Genomic DNA, 23464 nt, shown 5'->3' with positions numbered 1-23464 from the left:
CCAATTTTTCACCTGCATGCAGCAAGTAGTGTGATTTTTAGGATAACTATCATAAACATTTGGATTTCTGTTAAACTGTACTACTATAAAGCTGATCCCAGGACTGAAGGAACTTGTTTTTAGGCTTTAAGACCTAATCTAGATTTGAGATAAGACCTTATGTTTTGATAATGTCATTGTTCTAGTCCAACAGAAAATAGGACAATAAAAATGTTCCAACAATGCTTTTATTTTGCATATTGTATTGGACCTTTTTAACTCAGTACACCACTTGGGTTGGGTTGAGACCCAGGAAAAATATTGCTCTAAGTTACTTCATGGACTTTGGCCTAATATCATTATTATTTTTATTTGTATGTAACACAGACATTGTGTCTTGATTCTGTAATTTGTTAGACAACATTAGTTCTTTAGAAAAATTAGAGAGAGAGTGGTGGTGGGGGGGTTGATTCTACAAAATACTAGATGGACTAGATCTTCTGAAACATTAATTTTGTAATTTTGAACTACGTTTATTTCTACCAAGAGGTTTTTTTTTTCATTTCTTCTGTGTATCACATACTTCTACAAAATATAATTTTGTTTAAAAACATGGGATGTCCCGCAATTTCACTTTGGAGACCAGAAATTATATTTAATAGTTTTGGGGGAAACAGATAGGCATAAGGAGAGGCAACAATGCAATAAGTATGCTATCATACCTGTGGATATATATTTTTTCTTTTTTCCTTTCTTTATTTCTAAAGCATTTGAATGGGTTTATTTTAAAAAAAATAGCCTATTTCATGAGAAAGAAAAGGGCTGTAAACCATAGTGCAAAATTTGTTACTAAGAATTCTAATTGATAAGAATTTAAAAGACTCCAGAAACTGTAAAATAGGGCTTAAAAAGATATAAATTTCTAATATTGCAGGTTGTCCACTTCTATAATCTGTAGCTTCCAAATACCTTGAAATAATGGCATGTATTTTTAATGTTCTAATACATAACAAATTATTGCATATGTTCAAGCTGTTTTGGAAATTATGTCCATCACATTTTTAATCTTCAGTGACATGGTAGGATTAGAATAGTGCAATAATGCATGATTACCAATTATCATATATGTGCAAAAGATAACATAGCCTTTTGTAACTGCAAATTCTGATGTTTGTTTTTCTTGGTTTAAAAAACCCAACCTTAATGAATTAAAGTTTCAGAGATTCTAATATATGTCTTAAATGGTATTAGATTATGTGTGTTACTTAAAATGTTTGGACAACAAAAATGCATATAAAGGTTGACCATATGTTCAATCCTATTAATGCACTTACCTGTATATAACTTTTTGAAATGCATATATAACTTCCAGCAGGACTAGATAACCTAAAGCTAATGGGCTGCCTATGGACCACGATCTTCACAGAATTATTATCATCAGCATATGGCATTGTTATATTAACCAGGAGACCATATCATTAATGCAGAGTAGTAATGTGGTCCAATTTACTAGTTCTGTTGTGGTACATGCTCACACATTTCCCATTTGCCACAGGGAGATCAGCTAGTTTCACAATTGAAAGCTCTTCCTGCAATGTCATCCCACCAGGGAAGGTTCAGAGCCAAAGTGGCACCTATTTACTAGCACAGAACATGCTTGAATATAGAAACTGTTTGGCAGGCAGAAGCTAAGGCAAGTGATGGAAGCACATCTTTCCACACAGTGCTAGGACTTGAACCACTGGAGGAAAGACCATCTCCAGCATCATTAAGCCACTACCTTCACAAAAGGAAGTGGAAGATGGAAATCTGTCAATGAAACAGGATGAATAGATGTGATTTCCTATTGATTCTTGACAGTAAACAATAACAATAATATATACAGAAATGGAAGATAAATAGGATAACTACATCCTTTTCCCTAAAAAGATAGGAAAGGAAAAAACAAATAACCAGACCAAGCATCAAGTTGCTCTTTCTTCAGTGCCATTTTTTTAGAGGAGGCAAGTTAACAATTTCCCCAGATTGTAATGATATAATATGGACTGGTTTGTTCCTCAATATTCTTTATAATTGGCCCATTCCTTTTATGTGGAAATACTCAGCTGTGCTAACTCTCACCTGCAAACTAAGGTGGGGAAAGAGTTTATCATTTCTTAATTAGTTAATTGAATTAGGACAATGTTTATTCAGACAAACTGTTTAATAAAATATTCTAGATGGAAACACATATAATAATGAGAAATATATATCTGTAAATAACCAAGTTAAAGCTTACTATATTTAATATCATGAATCACAAGTGAGATTTGTACAGCAACTACTTTATTATTTTCAAATGCAAACTTTTGCATTTAGTTTGCTATTTTACAATTTTACAAACTAGGTATAAAAGACCATAAATAAATGACATAAGTTATGTGTACCTAACATTGATGGAGAGGGAAAAATTACAAATTAAAATAAAATAGAAAATCTATATTTCTATCTGAGACATTGTTCAAATCTGCAAACCCAAGCAATGCACTGTTAAGATTTCTTTTTCCCCCAGTATGGACTAAAGTATCATATGCCTCATACATTCTATTTTTTTAAAACAGTCCTTGCATATTCCAACATATTTGCAGTGATACAAAAAATAAATGCACTCTCTTTTTTTTTAACTTCTTAATCTGTCTAATTAATATTCAGGATGCTTTCTTTCTGGTTATGAAAATGCATGTAAAAGAAAAATACTGCTTTGAAGTTCTGGTTACTGGCTAGAACCAGCTTTTTTGTTTTATACATATATATATTTATATATTTAATACACAAATCCATCACAAATTTAATACAGCAAGAAACCTGGACAAACATTAACCAGTGAGGTTGTAAGCAGATATTTCCTTAATGTATAGAGGTTTGCTGTGTTAAAATAGTCCTGTTGATGTCTCTTCTGTAACCAGGAAGAAATGAAGGCCAGTTCTATACAGTATTCTGGCTTTTACTGGGCAATGTGTATTGTTTAGTATATTTGATTGCAATTATGTCCTGGCTTTGCAGTCCATGCAGCTCATGGCTCCTTAATAGTGTTTCATGCCTCTTTATTGCCAACAGCACAAATACCTGAGCCCCAAAAATTGGTTTTAGACTTTGCATCCATGAATACAACAAAAATGGGAGAGGGTAGAGAGAACTGTAGGGATGGAAGGAGAAAAGGCAAAGATGTTTTGATAAAAAATCCCAAAAATGCTAGAAAATTTTAATGCAAAATTTACACATTCTTTTATTTTATTTTTTCTCGCTTAGTAATGTCGGTTTGACTATTCTGTTTCAACTTACTGTAATGCATTGTATTTCAGCAGAGAAAACTATTCTGCAAACAGAAAACAGATCAAATACATCAATGGCTGAGCTCAAAATATGGAATGGCAGTATAGTCTCCAGGTTGTCTCCATTCATCGGCTTCCAAAATCGATATATATAGAAAAAGAAAAGTCTCCATGGTCTGTCAACCTTTCTAGGAAGGACCAGTTATGACAAAGATTATTGTAGCAATGCAGAGAAAATACCCTGGTCACTTTTTTTCAAATTTTAAATGTGTTTTGATCATTTAAAATGTTTTCATATTCAGCTGGATGGGGGAGAATTAATAATTTGCTCCACAGTCAGTTTATAAGCCCAGAAATTCTTGCAAATGGCACATGGGATAATTCATTACTGTGAATGGATAAGGATTGCATATTTCTGTTCATTTTCAACAAGTCTTTTCAATACTGTTTTTCCAGGAAAAGAAAAAAAAAATGTTCAGTTCAAAGCAACCTGCTGATGGGTGAAGACTTATATTCTCTATCTACTTTACCTTAAGGTATCACTGATTCAATAATGAACAGCCTTGGCAAGACTAATGTTTATCAATGCTGTTCTTTAGCCATAATGGAACTCATGATGGATCACTCCACAACCAAAGTGAAAGTGTCCCTGCTCTAGGCTAGAGAACTAATTTTTAAGGTTAGTGTGGCAGCTACATAAAATATGTATAGATACAGAACTGGAACATTCAGGAGTATGTGTGTTTTCTCCCTACTGTTGCATAGCTCACCTACTGGCCCGGTAACTCAACAGCCCAGCCACAAACTGTCAAATTATCTTGAGATGCTATCTGCATATTCACAGGTGGCCCTGTGCAACAGGCAACAAACTTATTACATGTGCATGCATGCACGCACGCACGCACACACACACACACACACACACACACATTAAAGTCATACATAACCTTACACAATCTTGGAAGAAATAAGTTACTTTCCATTCTATTTAAAATATTGACATTTAAGCATTGGCACACTTTCCATAAAGTATCGCTGGACTATCATATGCAGTTTCAGCTTTTGTTAACCAAGTTCTGCACAGGGGTACATTGCCTTGGTGTCCTTATGGCTCCGACACTGACATTTGGAGAGACATAGCAACAACATGCATTGGAGAACAAAAGACACAGCATCTAGGGGTTTGTGTGTGTGTGTGTGCGTGTGCGTGTGTTTATGTGTGGTGCATGTGTATGTATGTCTGTAGGGCTTTTATACAGTACATTCCTTAAGTGGAAATAAAAGAACTTTATCTGGATCTTATATTTGCTTTTTGTTGCTGAGAAAACCTTTTCAAAAGGAAGAAATCCAAAGAGATACTCTTCAGGAAGTAAAAGCTGCTTATTCACGGTCCATTTTCTCTACAGTCAGTGCTGAATGAACTGAGACAATTGAAGGTGCTTGTCTCTAGTCTGTTATCTTCCAGGGTTAAGATGATCACCAGAAAGGCCTGATTCCAAGAAAGCAGGGTCCATTTTGCCTATCAAAGGAAACAAACAAATCCCAAGTCAGAACTTGGTATCTTCGATATTTTTAATGTCAAAAGGAGAAATACAATGCATATTTTAAGTTTATCATAGAAATATCCTACATTAGCTTTTTTACTATCTTCCAAATAGTTTTTTCCCTAAAACAGTTACAATAAATGTATGATTTCAGACACTGAAAACATTGAATGTTTTCAAATGGAAAAGCATCCATTATCTAATTAAAAAGAAAACATAATAATTCTGGAAATAGTGCATTTTGATCTAGGAAAGCTGTATTAGGAAAAGACGTAGTAGAAGCAGGACTCAGATTGAGTTAATGCTTTAATGCATTGTACTTAAAGATAAAGCTATGTTCAACTTATGACCAGTTGTTTTATGACTGTTTTAAGTTTTATGGCTATGGAACAGTGCCCAGCTGCACTGCTCTCCCTGCAGTCACATGACTGCAGCTTTACAACTGGTCATCTGGTCATAGTGTTTCATGGTTACATCAAGCAATTCAGCAAAAAAAAATGATATAAATGATTGTGATCACTTAACAAGCATATAATTTGCTCAATGACTGCAGCATTCACTTAATGACCACCATGAAAAAGGCCAGAAAATTGCTTCTGGTCACATGGGTGCCTTAACTTACAACCAGATTTCTGGTATGAATTATTGTCATAAGCTAAAGGCTACCTGTATAAATTAGATCCTTGTCCTGGTTTCATTAACAGCAATGTCTTCCAAATTCTCAACTGAGGATATGGAATGCAATTAGAATCAGAATAGGTAGCAAGCTAGGTAGTCCAATAGGCAGATTCATATACATACTATTTTTGCAAATAATATTTCGCTAAACAGTTGTAATACATATATTCACACATATTCACAAATCATATTAAACAAGAAGTTTCAGGAATAAGTAATCTTGGGTGGATCATGTTAAAGCAATTTAAACAGAGATTCTGAACATAGATATCAACACATGCATAACACTGGAATCAAATTAATTACATAATAGGAAATAAAACATGAAGACTTGCAATCCAATCTCATCCAGCACAGTTTCAAATGCGGACTGTGCAACACACAGTATACAGTATGCATAGATATTTGGTAGAATACATGCACATTAAGGTATCTATGCATAAATGGTATGAAACATATAATTTGACTTTTTTTTCATTCATGACATTTGCCTGATGATCTCCTGACACATTTGTGATCATTGCCCCCTTATCCCTCCTAACAAGGACCCTTGCACAGTTATGGGTTCCATTTAGAAAAATAAATAGATGTAAAATATATGAGTTAAACAAAAATAGAGCAATATTTAATCTAGAAAATATGCAGTCAGTATGTAAGTTTAATGTAAAGAGTAGAGACAGACATTTACATGGAAGAAAGTATAGAAAGAGATAAGAGTTATTGGGAAAACCAAAGAGGAAAATATGCCTAAAATGTGGGGGGGGGGGCTCTACCTACAGTAATTCAGGGCTTCTTGGACAATGATAGCTATGGGTAAAAAGGCTTTCTGGACAATGAAAGCCATGGTTGATGACTTCCAGTATCAAGAAATGATAAAGCAAACTATCTAAAAGGAATGTGATAACTTTAAGGGTAACAGGTAAATCAGAACAATTATATTTATTTATCACATTTTCAAATCACCTGACAATATCTAAAAGTTAGATATTCTTTTAAAGAAGCTTTAGAATGGCCAAAATACTACTATATTTTGGCCACTATAAGTGGAGAGATTGAAGAAATAGGGTGGTCGGAATAAAAATGAGGCAAAGATTCAAATTCTCTCCAGAATGGGGGAAGAAGACGGGGCTTAGCAGTGAGAAGATGGACTTTCAGGCTACTCCTGAAACTCCTCTATTCCGAAGCATTTGGACTGTCCCTTTTTGGACCCAAGCTGTCCCGGAGAGACAGTGAAAGGTAGGAGGAGACCCAGTGGTCCCAGAGACATTCGCAAAGTCTCTGGGGACCTGGAAAAAACCTCCTTTGCCAATGACTTCCGGATTAGCCATAAGGCTAACTGAAACTGCAGACAGCCCTAAAGAAAGTGTCAAAAGTGTTTCCAGCTGGTAAGATTATTTTATTACTCAGAGAAAAACAGACCGCCTAAAAATTCAAGCTAATTTAAATTAAAGAACAGAAGAATCTAGCGGCGATTTTGATCTTTTTATTGGTTTTTGGACGGTGGTTATCCTACCTTTTAAATGTTTTAAATGTTATTCACATGAACAAAGGATAGATTACTCCAACATCTCCTCTGATCTTCTGCAAGCGGGCTGTAAACCAATCCACTAGAATTTGGTTGTTCACAACTTGACATTTTTATTGCTTGGCTGTATTGGCTTAAGATTTGATAAGATTGTACAGCTTTCATTTTATTTGCAAATACCTCAGAGCTCTCAAGAAAAAATACTAACTGCGTACAAATATGGCGTCTATTCAAGCGTCTATTCAAATGATTTTTTTCAGCACTACAGAAATTATCTGCCACGCAAGATAGAATTCAGATAAAATTGGATTATTTGGTGTTTTTAGCAACAAAGTATGAGGAAAAAACTGAGAATGTTTTTCAAATACAAAATAAAAATTCCAGAGATAAAGAGCCTGATATTCATGAAAATTGGTTTACTTCTGAGGGAGGAAAGAATGAAATGTTTGAAGAGGAATCAAGTGTACTGAAAGTTTACTTTAAAAGATGGGGTGTGAGAGGAATGGGAAGCATCAAAGAACTTACAGTTTATGAAATACCATCTGCAAAACATTTGATACCACCACTGAGAATTAAAGACAAATTGATAAAGGAAATAAAGAGGGGGCAGCAGCATTATATGAGAGGCATTACAGACAAAAAAGTGCAAAGATTTCTTCGTATGAACTTGCTCATAAAGATGTTTGGAAAACTGGACCCACAAAAGGCAGCAAATATAAGACTGTTCTGTTATTGGAGAGACACAGGTTGATAGATGGAAGAGTATAACTTAAAATTAGCTAAACTTCATTTGCAATAGGTATAGATGAATAAAAATCAATAATCATAGTAATGTATATAATGTTGAGTTGATATGATAAGTAATAATTGGATATGAGAAGGGAAGGCTAGAAATATATTTGGACTATATATAAAGATTATTAATAACAATAATTATTATTATAAAAAAATAAAATAAAACTATATATAGTTAAATCTTAACTAATAGGGGGAAAATGCTATGATATAGGATATAATTAAATAAAGAAAGGAGAATGATGATAAATTATATACATGGAGGATGAAATTTTTGGTATTAAATATTATGGATGTTTAGCTAAAACAGGAGATGAGGATTTAATGTTAATGGAGGATTTTATAAATAAATAAATGAAATGCCAGCAGGGGGTTATGGATTAAATCTTTGGTATAGTTAAGGATGAAGGATGTTTAAATAACTGTAGTCAACTAAAAGTGGAGGTATGATGATGTTAATATAGTAAACATTTGAGTTAAGATATTTGAATTAATATGAATTAATGGAAGAGATGCACAAAAACTTGTTGTAACCAGCTGATATACTTTTTTTATAACATATACTTGTGTTTTTTTTCTTGTGAGTGTGTGTGTTTTTTTAAATTGTTCTGTATATCAAATAGATAAATGCATATACAATAGAGAGATACAAAGTGTGTCTGTGGGGGGGATAGACTAGTAAAGGTAAGGGAATAAGAAATGATACTAAATTATATCTGGGTTGGCGGAAGTACCATCTCAAGGAAACATAAACTGAGTTTTAAATAGAAACACCAATAATAGTAGAAGAAGAAAGGGAAAAAGAGGGAGAGAATGAAAGGAAGATGGGAAAAAGAAGAAAGAGGTAAGGAGAGGAGGATGGAAAGGAGAGAAAGAGGAGGAGAGAGGGTAGAAAGGGGAAGAGGAAGAGTAGGAGTAGAAGAAAGGTACGGGAAGAAGGAAAGGGAAGGAGAGGAGGAAGAAGGAATGTAGAGAAGGGAGAGAGGGAGAAAGGAAAGGGAAAGGAAAATAAGATGGAAGGAAGAGAAAAGGAAGGAAAAAGGGTAGGAAGGGAAAAAGGAAGAGTAGGAGCGAAGGAGAGGCAAGGAAAGAAGGAAGGGGAAGGAGAGGAAGAAGGAAGAAAGTAGAGAAGGGAGAGAGGGTGAAAAGAAAGAGGTAAGGAGAGAAGGGTAGAAAGGAGAGAAAGAGGAGGAGAGAGGGTAGGAAGGGGATGAGGAAGAGCAGGAGTAGGAGAAAGGTACAGGAAGGAGGAAGGGAAAGGAGGGCAGGAAGGAAGAAAGTAGAGAAGGGAGGAAAGGAGAAAAGAAAGGGAAAATAAGGTGGTGTTATAACAGGAAGAAGGGATGGTAAACAAAGCAACCCAAACGGTATATTATACTTATTAAATGAAATAATAAATGTATAAAAATGATAAATGTTAAAACACCTGTAACCAAATGACATGCTATATGTGATGATGTTTTTTTTCTGTTTTGTTTCTTGTTCTTTTTTGTTCTGTTTTTTTCACTGCTGTGGGTATGTGTTGTTTATGTAACAAAAAAATAAAATAATTTAAAACAAATTCTCTCCAGAACTGCTTTATCTGAAATAGTAAATAAGAGAACGGAAGGTTTGGAGTAGGTGATGGCAGAAATCAAAATAAGAGCCTGAAGTCTTGAACAACTTGAGATGTGCTCCTAATAACACATTGTCAATTTAAAGTGAAGACTTAGAAAAGGTCATTATTGGGAAAAAAAACCTGGCAAATGAAAAAATCTGAGTTATGCCAAAGACAAACATGCTGTTTTCCTTTCCTTTCTATATTTCTTATTCTAAGAAGACCAATTTAGTGTTGATTATTATTAGCTACTGAGCTTATAACTGATAGCAAAGTACTGAGAGTTGATGAAATTGATGGCCCTTGAGATGTGATATTCTTCTTATAGATCTCCATTATCTTGTATCATATGGTACGCAAAAAGCAATTTTGAACTAGTGAATATATGTGATGTTAGGCAAACCAAAAGCCAGTTTAGTGTGGTGATTAAAGTAATGTCTAAAAGATTGTGAGTTGTAGTCCACTATAGGCATGAAAAACTGGTTTGGTATCTTAGGCCAGTCACTTTCAGGGTTATTGTTGTAGGGAAAATAGGAGGAGAAAGGGATATTATTTGCGTTTGCCTTATTATTCTAAAAACTAATAGGTGTGATATAAAAAATTTAAAAACTCTAAAGCATTTTTTAAAAATAGTATAATGTTTGTTAACAAAATGGTATTAAAATAATTGGCTTTAAAAAATGAAAGTATATCCCTCCAAATAGGAAATATTTGTGTATAATTCTGGAAAGGGAGGGGGGAGATAGATAGAGACAGAGAGAGAGAGAGAGAGAGAGAGAGAGAGGGAGAGAGGGAGAGAGAGAGAGAGAATGAAAGGAAGGTTTTATTAAGCTGTCACACTGTATTTCGACAGTATGCAAATTTAGCATCTATTCCCAACAACTTGATTTCAAAAACTCATTCATGAGAGAAACTTGTAGTTAAAATCAACAGCTTGTTGTTATAACTGACAAGGATTGATGACAGTGATGTTGCAAATATGGCAGGTTTTACTTGTGTAATTCAGTCCACTGTCTTCCTAGCAGATCAAATTCAATTATCATTTATAGCTTATTGTGAGACTAGAAACTATTGTCACAGATAGTAGAACTACAGATCAGCGGGCAACCAAAATTTAATTCATTGAAAGTGATGTTGCTATTCTGAAAATAATGCTTAGTTGAAATGGTTTCTAAAGGAGACTTTTGTTTCATTATATTTCTTTTACCTGCACTAATTTATGTGGTTGTACATCTTCTGTTACAAATTATCTCATAATGTCAATTTATAGATGCAATTTCTATGCACGCTTATCTGGGATTATGTCTCATTCAGTTCTATAAGACTACAAGACATGTATGTACACACTAACATACAGTAACATACATACACATGTATGTATATATTATGTTGGTTTTTTTAAAAAAAAATGGGACTCTCCAACTCCAGAACAACTTTGGGTAATTTAAAAATTAAAAATATAACAAAATAAAAACCAAGTATATCAAGAAAAAGAAGACAACTGACCGGAAGAGAGCAAAAGTATAAAACAGTAAAAATAAAAAAAGTAAAATCAAATCAAAGGGCTTCAATCATTTTAACTCAATAATTGCCTGGAGGGGAATGCTATGTGTTTAGTAGTTTTCAGAAAATCAAAGTATGGAAGCACCATGAATCTCTGAAAAAAGAATCATTCCACAATGCTGGAGCCATCACTGAGAAGCTATGCTTCTTGGGTTCCTTAGGATAATGGATTCATGTTTTTATTCTTATCTAGGTAGCTTACAAAACCCAAAACCAATTAAAACATTTTTAAAAATAACATATACAACATGGATTAAAACAAACATGACAATAAAAAGAAACCACAACAGGAGCTTCTAAACATATTCCCTTGGATCTGGATATAAATAATTTTCTGGAATTCCAGGTGCTCATTCTGAATGACCTCACCATGTAGGTAAACATATATAGAAACAAGCCACTCAAGTAACCAGGTCCTGCATTATTCAGGCTTTATATGTTGAGGGGTCTTTGGTGCTCTATGAGCTTGCTTGTTTTCCTGCAAAAGTTTCATTACCCAAACTAGGTTACATCATCAGTGCTAGGCTTTATAGGTGATAATCAACACTTGGAACTGCACCCAGAAACCAACACATTACAAACAGTACAGCTCATGAAACAGTGGAGACATGTGCTCATACTTTCATTGTTCATGTCATTATATTCTAGCAATGTATCTCAATGTATTATAATAATTTAGTCAGGAGAGACCAAGGCATGAGTGTCTATCTGAAGGGCCAGATAGCTTTAATCATTCAGGAGATACCGTGATTGAACAGATGGCCAACCATACAGATTGGAGGATTTTGTCCACTTCCTCAAGAGCTACAAACTCTCTACAGACAATCTTACAAACCATATGTCGGGCACATCATCTGGACCTGTCACATCATCTGGACCTGTTACACTCCAAATAATTTCAAGTAACAAATAGCTAAATTATAGACAATCTTGGAATATTTAGCACTTTTTCAACTCCAAGTAATGTTAAGATAAAGTTAACAACACTTTTTCATATTCGTTTATCATATTACTTTGTATGTAAGTAAAAAATTTAAATTTGAATTTATGATTTTTCTAGATTATTTTGGCACTGATAGCCTCAAAACATACTTCTTATTATTTTGGTTCTACAATTCTGCAATAAGTCATTTAAGATAAATTGACTGTATCGGTTGATTTAAATAAAGCAAAATTAATCATTAAAATGCTTTGCAGGTAGTTATTATCTTAAGACTGATAGTTTAACAACGTTTTGGAAATAGGAGAGCCTCAATTTATGATGGCCTTGGAAAGGGTGGCATATGGCCCAGAGCACTTTGTGCAGTGTGGCACTGCCCCTCTAGTGGTCATGTGAATACATTTCAGGTGCTTGGCGCTGGCTCACTGTTATTACCAGCTGCATCATCTTGTGGTTATCTAACCATGATTTTCAACATTTTTTGCTGCTTTCCAGCATTATTTGCCAATGTATATTTGGGATATGGATTCAGACTGATCACCATGTGATTCACTTTAAAAACACGGTGAAAATGTTTAACTTATGCTTGATCTAGACAACTAAAATAGGAAAATATAGTTTTATATATATGCAAACAGCTCCAAATTTAAAATATGGATATGTATTTTTGAATCCGTTTCCCCCCTGTAAATATTTTACTATACAGTTGCTTTAGTTCCCATGTGAATCATCCCATGCTTTCTAGCAAACAAATAAGTATAAAAGTGAGAATTTCAAGGCTCAATTTGCACAAAATGACAATCATTAAAAATATGTAAACAAATTATGGACCCAGTTGGTGATATCACAATCTCCTATTAAGCACAGAAAAAATATATAATAAACATCCTTTATGATTTCCATTTCATAAATGCACTGTTTGAGTATCGTTAATGAAAATTGAAACAACAGGTATAGGATACTTCCACTGACCTTTTCAGTATTGCAGTGGCCTCTTGAAGGACGGTTAGATGCAGATTTGGAAAATCCATCATTAAGAATGGCTGTCTACTAAGATGATTTCTAGAACCATGACAGATATACTCAGTATAATGCAACAGCAACCAACATTCTTCCCTCGATAAAAGAAAATAAATAAATCCAGTAATCCATGAAGGTTGCTCCCTGTCTTAGATTGCAAGTGGATAAATCTTGAGAGGCACTGATCATCCAAATATTTTCCTTTAAGCTTTCTGCAGAGTACCATGGATGCCTAGAATATGCCAACATTTCCTGGTTCAGAAGATTCTTTGTTCCAATAAAAGATGAAGGGGGAAAAATGGTTTATCCACAGATCAAACACAATAATTGTAATCCCATGGCTGCTGGGGAGAACAACAGTATTTCCTTTGTTTAACCGCAGTATCTGGCAGGAAACACAGCTTCAGAACTTGAATGGATGTTTTATAGATACAAGTATATTACATAATGCTGATCCACATATAAGTATATTCCAGGAAACAATTTGTTCCAGGCTTGTTCTCAAATGACGACCTGTCATTATTGTAGGTTCCCTCCTTGCAACACTATTAGCAAACTTTATATATCAAACAGTGCTGCAAATCATTATTATTGTTATTTCAATGGCAAGGAGAAGAAGTAAAAAAGTGCAGTTCTTCAATTAAAGTGCATGGATGAGGTAAACTAATTTCAAGAGTTTAGAGTTTATTCAGTACTGTCTCAAACTGGAACCATTCTGCCGTGCATTTGTTGCATTTGGGTTCTCATTGCTTGGACGCTGTTCAAAATCTTATTCTGGTGTGCAATGGCAGTAATTCCGATTCTTGCCAGGTCACTACATGAATAAAAAAAAAAGGAATGAGCCCCAAAATAAGATCTTTATGCCAAATATATATCTATCATTATAAATAACAAATGAATAATAAAATAAAAATAAAAATCAATTTATATACATTCTTAATTAAATGTCCTAATGTGTTGTATTCTCTGTGTTTTATTGAGGTTTATTATAACATAAAATACTCTGGAAATAAAGACTAAGAAAAAAGGGAGGGAAATGCAGGATTTTTTAATAATAGTGGTTAATAATAGTGGTTAATAATAATAGTGGTTAATAATAATAGTGGTTAATAATAGTGGCTAAAGGTAAAAAGGTAAAGTCTCCACTCGCACATATGTGCTAGTCGTTCCCGACTCTAGGGGACAGTGCTCATCTCCGTTTCAAAGCCAAAGAGCCAGCGCTGTCTGAAGATGACTTCATGGTTATGTGGCCAGCATGACTAAATGCCGAAGGCGCATAGAATGCTGTTACCTTTAAACCAAGATGGCCCATATTTTTCTACTTGCATTTTTTACGTGCTTTCGACCCACTAGGTTGGCAGAAGCTGGGACAAGTAATGGGAACTCACTCTATTACGTGGCACTAGGGATTTGAATGGCTGAACTGCTGACCTTTCTGAACTACAAGCTCAGCATCTTAGCCACTGGGCCACTGTGTCCCTATAACTTCTAACCTAATTATCTATAAATTCCGGCATGGTAAATTGTTAATATAGCTTAAACTTTTTACATTACTTATACTTTTTGTGTATTTCAAGTATAAAACCAGAAGCAATTTCCCAATCGAATGTCTAAGTGCACTGTAGATAGTATTTTCAAATCATATCAATTTCAATATTCCTCTATTAAAGACATACCAACATTCTAATGACTGATTAAATTTAATCTCATTAAATACAGTTTTATACTTTATTTTGTTAACACTGCTGAGTACTTACTCCTGGTTCATATGCACCACAGCCTCTAAGGTAGTATAGCTGGCAGCTGTGAAGTTATCCTTATATCGTTCCATTTTAATAGCCTGAAGCCAATCACCAACAGAAACTACACTTGAGAATTCAGGAGAACTTGGATCCAGCAAAGCAGTATTAGGCCTAGGACCAAATACAAGCACATTGTTTTAATTAACAGGGAAAGCATCTAGATTTTAAGTTTTTCAATTATTTTGTATAATTAGAGGTGTAAGATGTATGCATATTTTCTGGGGGAAAATGGACTATATTTTGGTTTGATGAGTAAGACTTTAAATTTGTGAACGGCTGAAATATACACAATTCTTATTTTTAAAGCAATCTTTAACGCAATAAAAAATAAATAGAAACTGATACAGTGTCGAAGCTATCAAAGGTTTTGATGCCTAACAGAGGACAGAAGCCTCCAACTCAGGGCACATAGAACATTACACAGTCTGCTAGAGAGACGTTCCCTGAGGTTGGGCTCCAGCACGGGTCTAAAAGCTCAGAAGACAAAACTTCTAGTCCCGGTGACTGACCCAGATTGGATCCTGCAAAAAAATCTTCATTGATAGTACAAATGCGGTTCTAAGGAAGATGGTGAATTGTGAATGAATTAAGTCCTCTCCCATATAACCTGTATCAAACATTAAAAAAAAATCCTTCACTACATACACAAATGTTGATTTAATACATATGAAACATCAGTGATGAAAAGTGTAGCCTTTCATACAATCTGGAAGTGCAGAACTTAGAAAAAGCTTCCATCAGGCCTCTTCCTGGCCAGATATATAAGTTAAATATTTCCAAAAGGAAGGAATAATAATTATAGTCAAATAAAAGATTAATAATGATAATAATGTATACATATATATTAGATTTATAATATGAGATTTTATATAATTTAAGTGAGTACTATGGAGAAGATGCACAAAAGTTTTGTAACCAAACGACACGCAGGATGTAACGGGAAGATGTTTTTATGTTTTATGTTTTGTATGTGTAAGTTTGTCTTTAAAAAATAAAAATTCGTAAAAAAAAGAAGTTAAATATTTCCATACAAAGCAGGTACAGCAAAGAATTAATCTATTTTAATCAATTTCTCTCTCTCTCACTCACTCATTCTCTCTCTCACACACAAACATATATGCAAAATGTTAGCATTGAGCACTCATAGCTTCAATTTTTGTGTTTTCAATTGCAATTTCTACTTTTTAATGTCATGTAATGTAAAGTTAAACTGTAACTTTAAATTTTAATGTGAAAAGACCATATAGTAATAGAAACTTTTACATGTTGTGTACTATTTTTAAATAAACCACAACAAATATTTATTATTATTAAAATAAACAAAAATTTAGTGCTTTTATTTATTTCAAGTGTGGATAATCAAAGAGTGCAAGCATCTTGTATGAGAAAAATATTCCTTTTAATCTTTATCTTTGCCAGTGCTTTTCAACAGCCTTAAAAGAACACTTCCTTGGTAGCCTGCTCAAAGCTGTTCAAAGCTATACCTAAATATACGCACCCATTCTTTTCAGGATATTTAATGCTGGTGTTAAAAGGAACTTCATAACAATAAGCACTGGAGATCAGATTATACGTGACAGGAAAAGGTATAATAGTCTAAGATATATGCTTATCAGAAAATTAGAATAAAATATTGCTGGTAAAGATTAAACACCTGATAATATACAGGCCTTCCTTCTTAAATAATTAAATAATGCCAGGTAACTACATTTGTCATAGTACAGGTGCAATTAGAACCAACTAGAAGAAATAAGAAGATAGCTACTTTTCTGAATGTAAAATTGAAATGTTTGTTTTTAAAAACAACTCTTTCTTAAACATGTATTGTGAGAATTTAAATTTAATATTGTTCATCTCTCTACTCATTTAATGCAGCTGACTGAACTAATTTAGGGGTGTGGAGTTTCTCTTGAGATAAAGATATTCACTTTTGGGAATATTTTGTTTTCTTATCACCTTTTCTCTCTGGCTAGTCATGACATCTTGTTCCAGGGACACATGATTTCTTATGCTCTTTAGGGGAATTCTCTGTTCCTTGTAATAAGAGGTATTAAAAATAATAAAAAATTTGTAAAGCATGACAACATATATTAAATTTCAATTAATCTCAGCTGAATGGAAGATCTCTGTATTTATTACTGTGGCCGTGGCAATAATACTTCAATTAGAGTTACATAAAAAGTTGTATCACTATTACTTACATAAAAACATTATATGAAAAATTGGAGGTTTCCACTAAAATGTTATATTAGCTATGGGTTGGGTCCAAAGTATCTGATATACAAATGATGGTTTATGTCACTAAAGAGAAAATTCTTGCTATTTGATGGTTATCCAGATTGTGGTAGTCCAATTATGGTAGCTTAGTTAGAGAAAGGAAAATAATTCCATGTTTCAATCTAATTCTGAATTATACTGAGTCGGAACTCTATTTTAGTCTACTCTATTCAGAATACCACTCATGATTTGAAATTAGTGTTTTTCCCAGCCTTACTGGAAGAGCTATACATAAGTTTGAGCTAGGAACAGTTGCGTGAAAGAGGATCTCATGCTCTGCTACTGAAGTAAAAAATATGATTCATGACTTGGAAAGTGGAGGAGCTAGGGATTATAGGCTTGGGAAAGCCTTCTGCCAACTTCCTACTGTGAAATTCAACTTCAGGTAAGTTTCTAACATAAGCCCCAATTTACAATAATGCATGAATAGAGTAAATTGCAAATTATCCCAAGGGAGCCTATTACTTTTTTTGTTTGACAGAAAGAAAAGGTGACCTATTCAAATTGCTCCATTAAAAGACATTTAAATGAAAAATTAACAACAAAATTCTAAATTTTAGTCCTCTAAAGTCATCATTTTTCACAGAAAAGCTTTCTCAGACAAGCCAGCTGCCGCCAATTTGGTTCCCATCAGATATGTTTGTGTGTAAATTTCATTACACCCAGCCAGTTCAGCCAAAAACTATGTTGGCTAAGGATGAGTTTGTAGTACTACATATCAGACTACACCATGTCGGAAAAGGGTAAAAAAAAAAGATTTGTTATCAATGACCATTTCTACTGATGGTTTTGGCTGGCTCCTTTCCACCCACTGCTCTGGACTCTTTTACATGGACTTCCCTTCAGGCAAGATGCTCAAGGCAATTGTGACTTTCATTTGGGATGTGTGAATAACAATGCCATTCCAATTCCATTCTGCTTTCTGTATTTTCTATTCCACTGAAAGTTTTACAGATTATCCTGTGCATGCATGTTTATGATGGCTGGAACCAGGAAGCTTTCTATATAGAGAATATACCCATACATTAGATACTTTTGGTAATAAAAGAAAAAAAGTTCAGGCATAGCTGGCCAAGGCAGCTGCTTAGTTTTAAAGGTAAAGGTATTTTTTAAATAGTGGTTAACTTCTAACCTAAAGGTAAAGATAAAGATTCCCCTCGTACATATGTGCTAGTCCTTCCCAACTCTAGGGAGCGGTGCTCATCTCCAATTGAAAGCTGAAGAGCCAATGCTGTCCGAAGACGTCTCTGTGGTCCTGTGGCTGGCATGACTAAATGCCGAAGGCGCACAGAATGCTGTCACCTTCCCACCAAAGTTGGTTCCAATTTTTCTACTTGCATTTTTACATGCTTTCAAACTGCTAGGTTGGCAGAAGCTGGGACAAGTAACAGGAGCTCACTTCATTACGCTAGGGATTCAAACTGCCGAACTGCCAATCTTTCTGATCAATAAGCTCAACATCTTAGCCACTGAGCCTCCACGTCCCTTAGATTACATTGGCATAATTATTAGATTCCTGACAGGACCTTGTGTCCATGAAAGAACCATCAGAACAGGATCACAATTAAAATGCACATACAATATTTATTTTAATACTGTGGAAATGTAAATGGTAAATATAGAGAATAAGGTTATATTGGGAAGTAATATTAAGTATATCTACTATTTTATACTGGTAAAATATAAGTACTCTGGTCAAAATTCAGTTTAGCACAACTGTTGAGCTGAATTACAGTTGGCTGTCACTACCAATACTTTCCTTCATCCATTACCATTAGAAAAATACAACTGACCTGGAGTTTTCTGAGCCTGTCCTCTTCAAGCTATTGGGATTGCGGATGAGTTTGTCTAACATGTTGACAATCTGTCCAAATTTAGGTCTATCACTACGTTCTTTCTGCCAGCAATCCAGCATTAATTGATGTAGAGCGATGGGGCAGTCCATTGGGGGTGGAAGACGATAGCCTTCTTCAATGGCTTTAATAACCTAAGAAACATAGGAAAACAATATTTTAGGAGACATTTTAATGCAGAGAAGATAAAGCAAAGCAAGTTTCATTCAGTTTTGGCATCAATCAAAAATTATGTTTATATAAGAAATCCGTCAATATTTTCTAATTTAGCCACTTGTAGTATTAAAATAGGGAGTAATGTCATATGAAATGTACAGATAATAAACATAGGCCAAAATATACACCTTAAAATTGGGATTAGAGAAAAAATGGTTAGATAACAGTATAATGGCAGAATACTTTTAAAAAGTTGTTAGATTGTGATAGAGGTTTAACTGTTGTGTTGCATGATGTTCAGAATTACATATTTATGAGAAGGGTGGCTGTGTAAATTTGGCAAATAAGACAAATATCATATCAACTACAAAAAGATAAAATAAAGGAGCTGTGTAAGTACATTCTAGTTACCTTATTATTGGGCAAAATGTCTCTTAAACAATGTATTTGTGAAAATTTATAAAATAGTATACATCTTGATAGAATCCCCCTATTAAGAAGTCTTGACTTAATATGATCTAAACATAATTATGACCATGAAAAAGAGGTGGACATAATTGAACTTGACTTGCATAAAATCCTAATATACAAAATAGCACAATGAAAATAAACTATTCAAATATTATGTCCAGAGACGACTGAAGCATTCTACTCAAGGGTTGTTTTTACATCAAGGCAGGATGTCAAATGATGTATTCGGGACTCCATTCTAGCCCTGATATCATTAAACATATTTATAAATGTCTTGGTAAAATTTAAGTAATATGATTATCTGATTTATCTTCCAATTCGTAGATGATATAAAAAATGGAGATACAGCAAACACTATAGAGACCAGTATCAGGATTCAGGAGGATATTGGCAAGTTAGAAGAATGAAATTAACAAGATGATTTTCTACAAGAAAAATATAAAATATTTCATTTAGGCAAGAAAAATCAAAGACATGATTGTAAGATGGGCAGGACCATATTGGACAGAATTACAGCATCAAGATCAAGAGAACCCATTGTTTTTCTCTATTCAGTTTTGATCAGAGTATAAGGAGAATAGCTGGTCAAGTCCTGGGTATTGCATTTTAAGAAGGAGATTGATGAATGGAAGTATTTCCAGAGGTCAGTGTCCAAGATGATAAGGGACATGGAGGGAAAAGTTTATGAAACTCATTGGAATCATTTTATATCTTTACCCCAGAAAAGAATGTGGAATGCATGACAGCTATATTCAAATATGCAAAGGGCAATTATGTAGAATAGAGAGCAGAAGTGTTCCAGAGAACAAAACATTAAACAATGGACCTAAGTTACAAGAAAGTTCATTGTTTCTGGGCATCAGAAATTATTTCCAAATAGTCAGAGTTTTCAACTATATAACAATCCTGATTAAATGTGGACTCTTATTTGCTAAAATATTGGATCACAGGCTGGTGGACATCTGCTTAGGATACCATAATTGAGAATTTGATGAGATATTCTCCAAAGTTTTTTTAATCAACCTCGTATCCAATGATTCTATCCTGCCATAGAATTTTTCTTCTAAGTCTCAAATTACTCTCCCCCACCGACCCAAGAAAGGGCAATAGAATGTACTTTAAGGAGTATAGTTATTAAAAATGCTCAGCAACTATATTAAAAGTTTTGTTGTTCCAGGGATCATTGATCTTCTGGCTGCCAGTGAAACTCTGAAGAGATCAACATATAGCCATATAGATTCCATGAACCAGACTACAGTTCAACTGTTGTATAATGGTTTGCATCAGTCTCACTCTTAGTAACACCTGGCTCTTTTTAAGTTACCCAAATCTGTCCGTCATGAAATGCAGGAGTGGTGTAATTGCTCAGTACCCTGTACCCCAAAAGGCCAGCTGCAAATTATCCTATTATGGAGTGTGTAACGCTATATGTGTACAGTGATTAACTATGGCAATATGATCTCAAACCAGTTTGCATAAAAATCACATAAACTCTTCCATACATGTATCTCATTATCATATTTGCCTATTTGGCAAAGCTACTGAGAATAAGCTCATGCATAATTGAGACCCAGCTCCCAACTGCTGGGCATGTCTAGTTCGCAATACTTCATGCCATCACAGCTGGCACTAATGGGCACTCTTGCTGGCAATCTTTACAGACTGAAGAAAGATTAATTGGCCACACACATTGATTCACACAACCATACAATTTGTTTCACATGAAGAGAAGTTCAGGCACAATGGCTAGCAATGTGGATTCATACTTCTAAATGGCCACCAAACATTAAGAGAAACAGAGAAGAGTGTTGACTTTGAGGTTTCTAGAAACTGTACCCTCTTCACGAAAATAAAATTAATAACTTTCCAAGTCTTATTTACATTCAAACGGAGAGGGGAAAAAATGGAACCCCACTGTCACTAGTAAGCAGTTTCTCCATCTAAGTGACCATTTGAATGCTGTGAGGATTTTTAAAATCTTTTCTGGTAAAGGGCTTTTTTTCCCCAATTCAATTTTTATTATGGTCATGGACCAGCAGAGAAAAAAATTAAACATTAAAAGAAAACAAAATTGTACAGAACCAAACCGCACAAGGCATAATAATATATTATACTTCAGGGTGAAATCAATGGGTGATCAAAGTTTGCCTAATTTTACAGACAAAACTTAGTTTTATGAAGGGAAATTGAATCCTACTGATCCAACAATAGTCAACAATACTAGTTTTTCATAGAAATGATCAGAGTTTCCACCATATTTAATCAAATAAGGTTATATGTCTGTGACTCACAGACTCACAGGGGGCAATACAACAGGACATGAGCTGTGGTTTCAAAGGGGCACAACTCTAGTAAAAGGCATCAGAGCTGCACTAAAGTCGAATTAATCTTGACATTATTTTAATTGGACAATATGAACAAAAGGACAGCACTATATCTACTTTTCTTGTTGATGAGAATTCATGTTTATAAAATGCATCTGATGCATTTTTTCCACATTAAATGTTAGTGACTTTGTTTATTCTGAGTCAAAAACACAGGATCATCCTGTTCTAATATTGTCCATTCTGAATAGCTGTACTCTCTTAATTCTGCTACTTAAAATCCCTTATCTTCAAAGTATGTGCATGATCTTATACAGTTATTTTATGTTTTATATCACTAAGATAAAATATGTCCCTTTCTATATTTCACTTTTGAAGGATAAAAAGACATCTGACCGATGTGATAAAACACATTTGTAAACAGCAGTAACCTTTAACTTCTATTAATGGGTGAACATCTTAAAATTAGAGTACTTCCAGTTGATGACCCAGAGTGTTGTCTTTGAGGTCCCTCTTCACAAAAATGAAATTAATAACTTTCCAAGTCTTATTTACATTCAAACGGAGAGAAAAAAAGATGGAACCCCACTGTCACTAGTAAGCATTTTCTTCATCTAAGTGACAATTCGAATGCTGTCAGGATTTTAAAAAAAAATTCTGCTAAAGAATGTTTTTCCCAATTTATATCTCAGGAGTGAAGGAAGCAAGAAATGTTGAGGTGCTTATAAATCAATCAGATAATGCTTATTTCTTATCTCACTGAATTTTCTTCTTATTTAAGATTGTTCTGTCATATTTCAGTTGCATTCAATCTCATTTAGAAAAACAGAAATTTTATTAACTCCCACTTGGAATGAAGTATTCCAGATGCTAGAGTAAAAAGAACTTACATAATGTACAAAGGGTCATTGATTAAAGCTTATTTATTAATGTACTCCAAGGAGATATCTTCTGATGTTGTTATTTCTCAATCTTTCCACACAATAAATAATAATAAAAGCATCAATAAAATTGTCAGCTCAAAATAGAAGTTACACTCACCTTAGGTTCAAAATATCAATTGAAAACTTGCTTTATAGATATAATAAAATATTTTCAAGTGAAAAAGGTTATACAGAATGAATATCAGCAATTTCATCTCCACAGTTTGAAATGTTTTATAAATGGAAACATTTATTTTGGAGGCAATGCATTCCTCCATTCTTATGGTACGATTAAAATATGTAAATTGACTGCCTATATGTATATCTATATAATATGTTGCAAAATCTCAAGCAGCCAGATATTTCAAATTTTCTCACTTATTTCCCCGTCTTGTCAACATTTCTTCTTCCTACACATTGTAGGAATCTTACACATCCTACAATCTTACACATTGCACTGTAAGGTGTGAGATATTTTTTAAAGAGTAGATGTATGGATGAATGAATTATTCCCTTCCTAACCAGCAACAACAGAAGCAAAGCTCATCAGCAGTTCCTTCGATCGTTGCCTTGATATTTCGCCATTCTCTAATCAATTTCACACACTTCAGAAAATCTGCTGGAAGTTAGGGCACTGTGGTTAATTTCTCACCATGACTTTTTTCTGCTTTGTATGATTTGTAAGAAATTTCATTTGATGGCATCC

The 23464-nt window shown here is 34.0% G+C and overlaps 1 protein-coding gene across 4 annotated transcripts in view; it reads right to left on the bottom strand.

The window, feature by feature from the left end:
- Window positions 1-2284: 2284 nt before the first annotated feature.
- EPHA4 (EPH receptor A4) overlaps window positions 2285-23464 on the bottom strand; it is a 160939-nt gene continuing 139759 nt past the window's right edge. For all 4 annotated transcript variants that reach the window (XM_087725490.1, XM_087725492.1, XM_087725491.1 and 1 more), the window contains 4 exons: window positions 18825-19018; window positions 14710-14865; window positions 12905-13766; window positions 2285-4809 (listed from right to left, as the gene is read on the bottom strand). In XM_087725490.1, the coding sequence (XP_087581616.1) occupies window positions 13652-13766; window positions 14710-14865; window positions 18825-19018 (465 nt within the window). In that variant the 3' untranslated portion in view covers window positions 2285-4809; window positions 12905-13651. The remainder of the gene's footprint in view (window positions 4810-12904; window positions 13767-14709; window positions 14866-18824; window positions 19019-23464) is intronic.

This window comes from Thamnophis sirtalis, unplaced genomic scaffold (assembly GCF_051295495.1).
Source record: "Thamnophis sirtalis isolate CommonGarterSnake01/CBP01778 unplaced genomic scaffold, rThaSir2_p1.2 scaffold_11, whole genome shotgun sequence".
NCBI classification, from domain to species: Eukaryota; Metazoa; Chordata; class Lepidosauria; order Squamata; family Natricidae; genus Thamnophis; species Thamnophis sirtalis.
The sequence above is the reverse complement of the archived record's forward strand: the minus strand, read 5'-3'. Positions and strand labels throughout refer to the sequence as shown.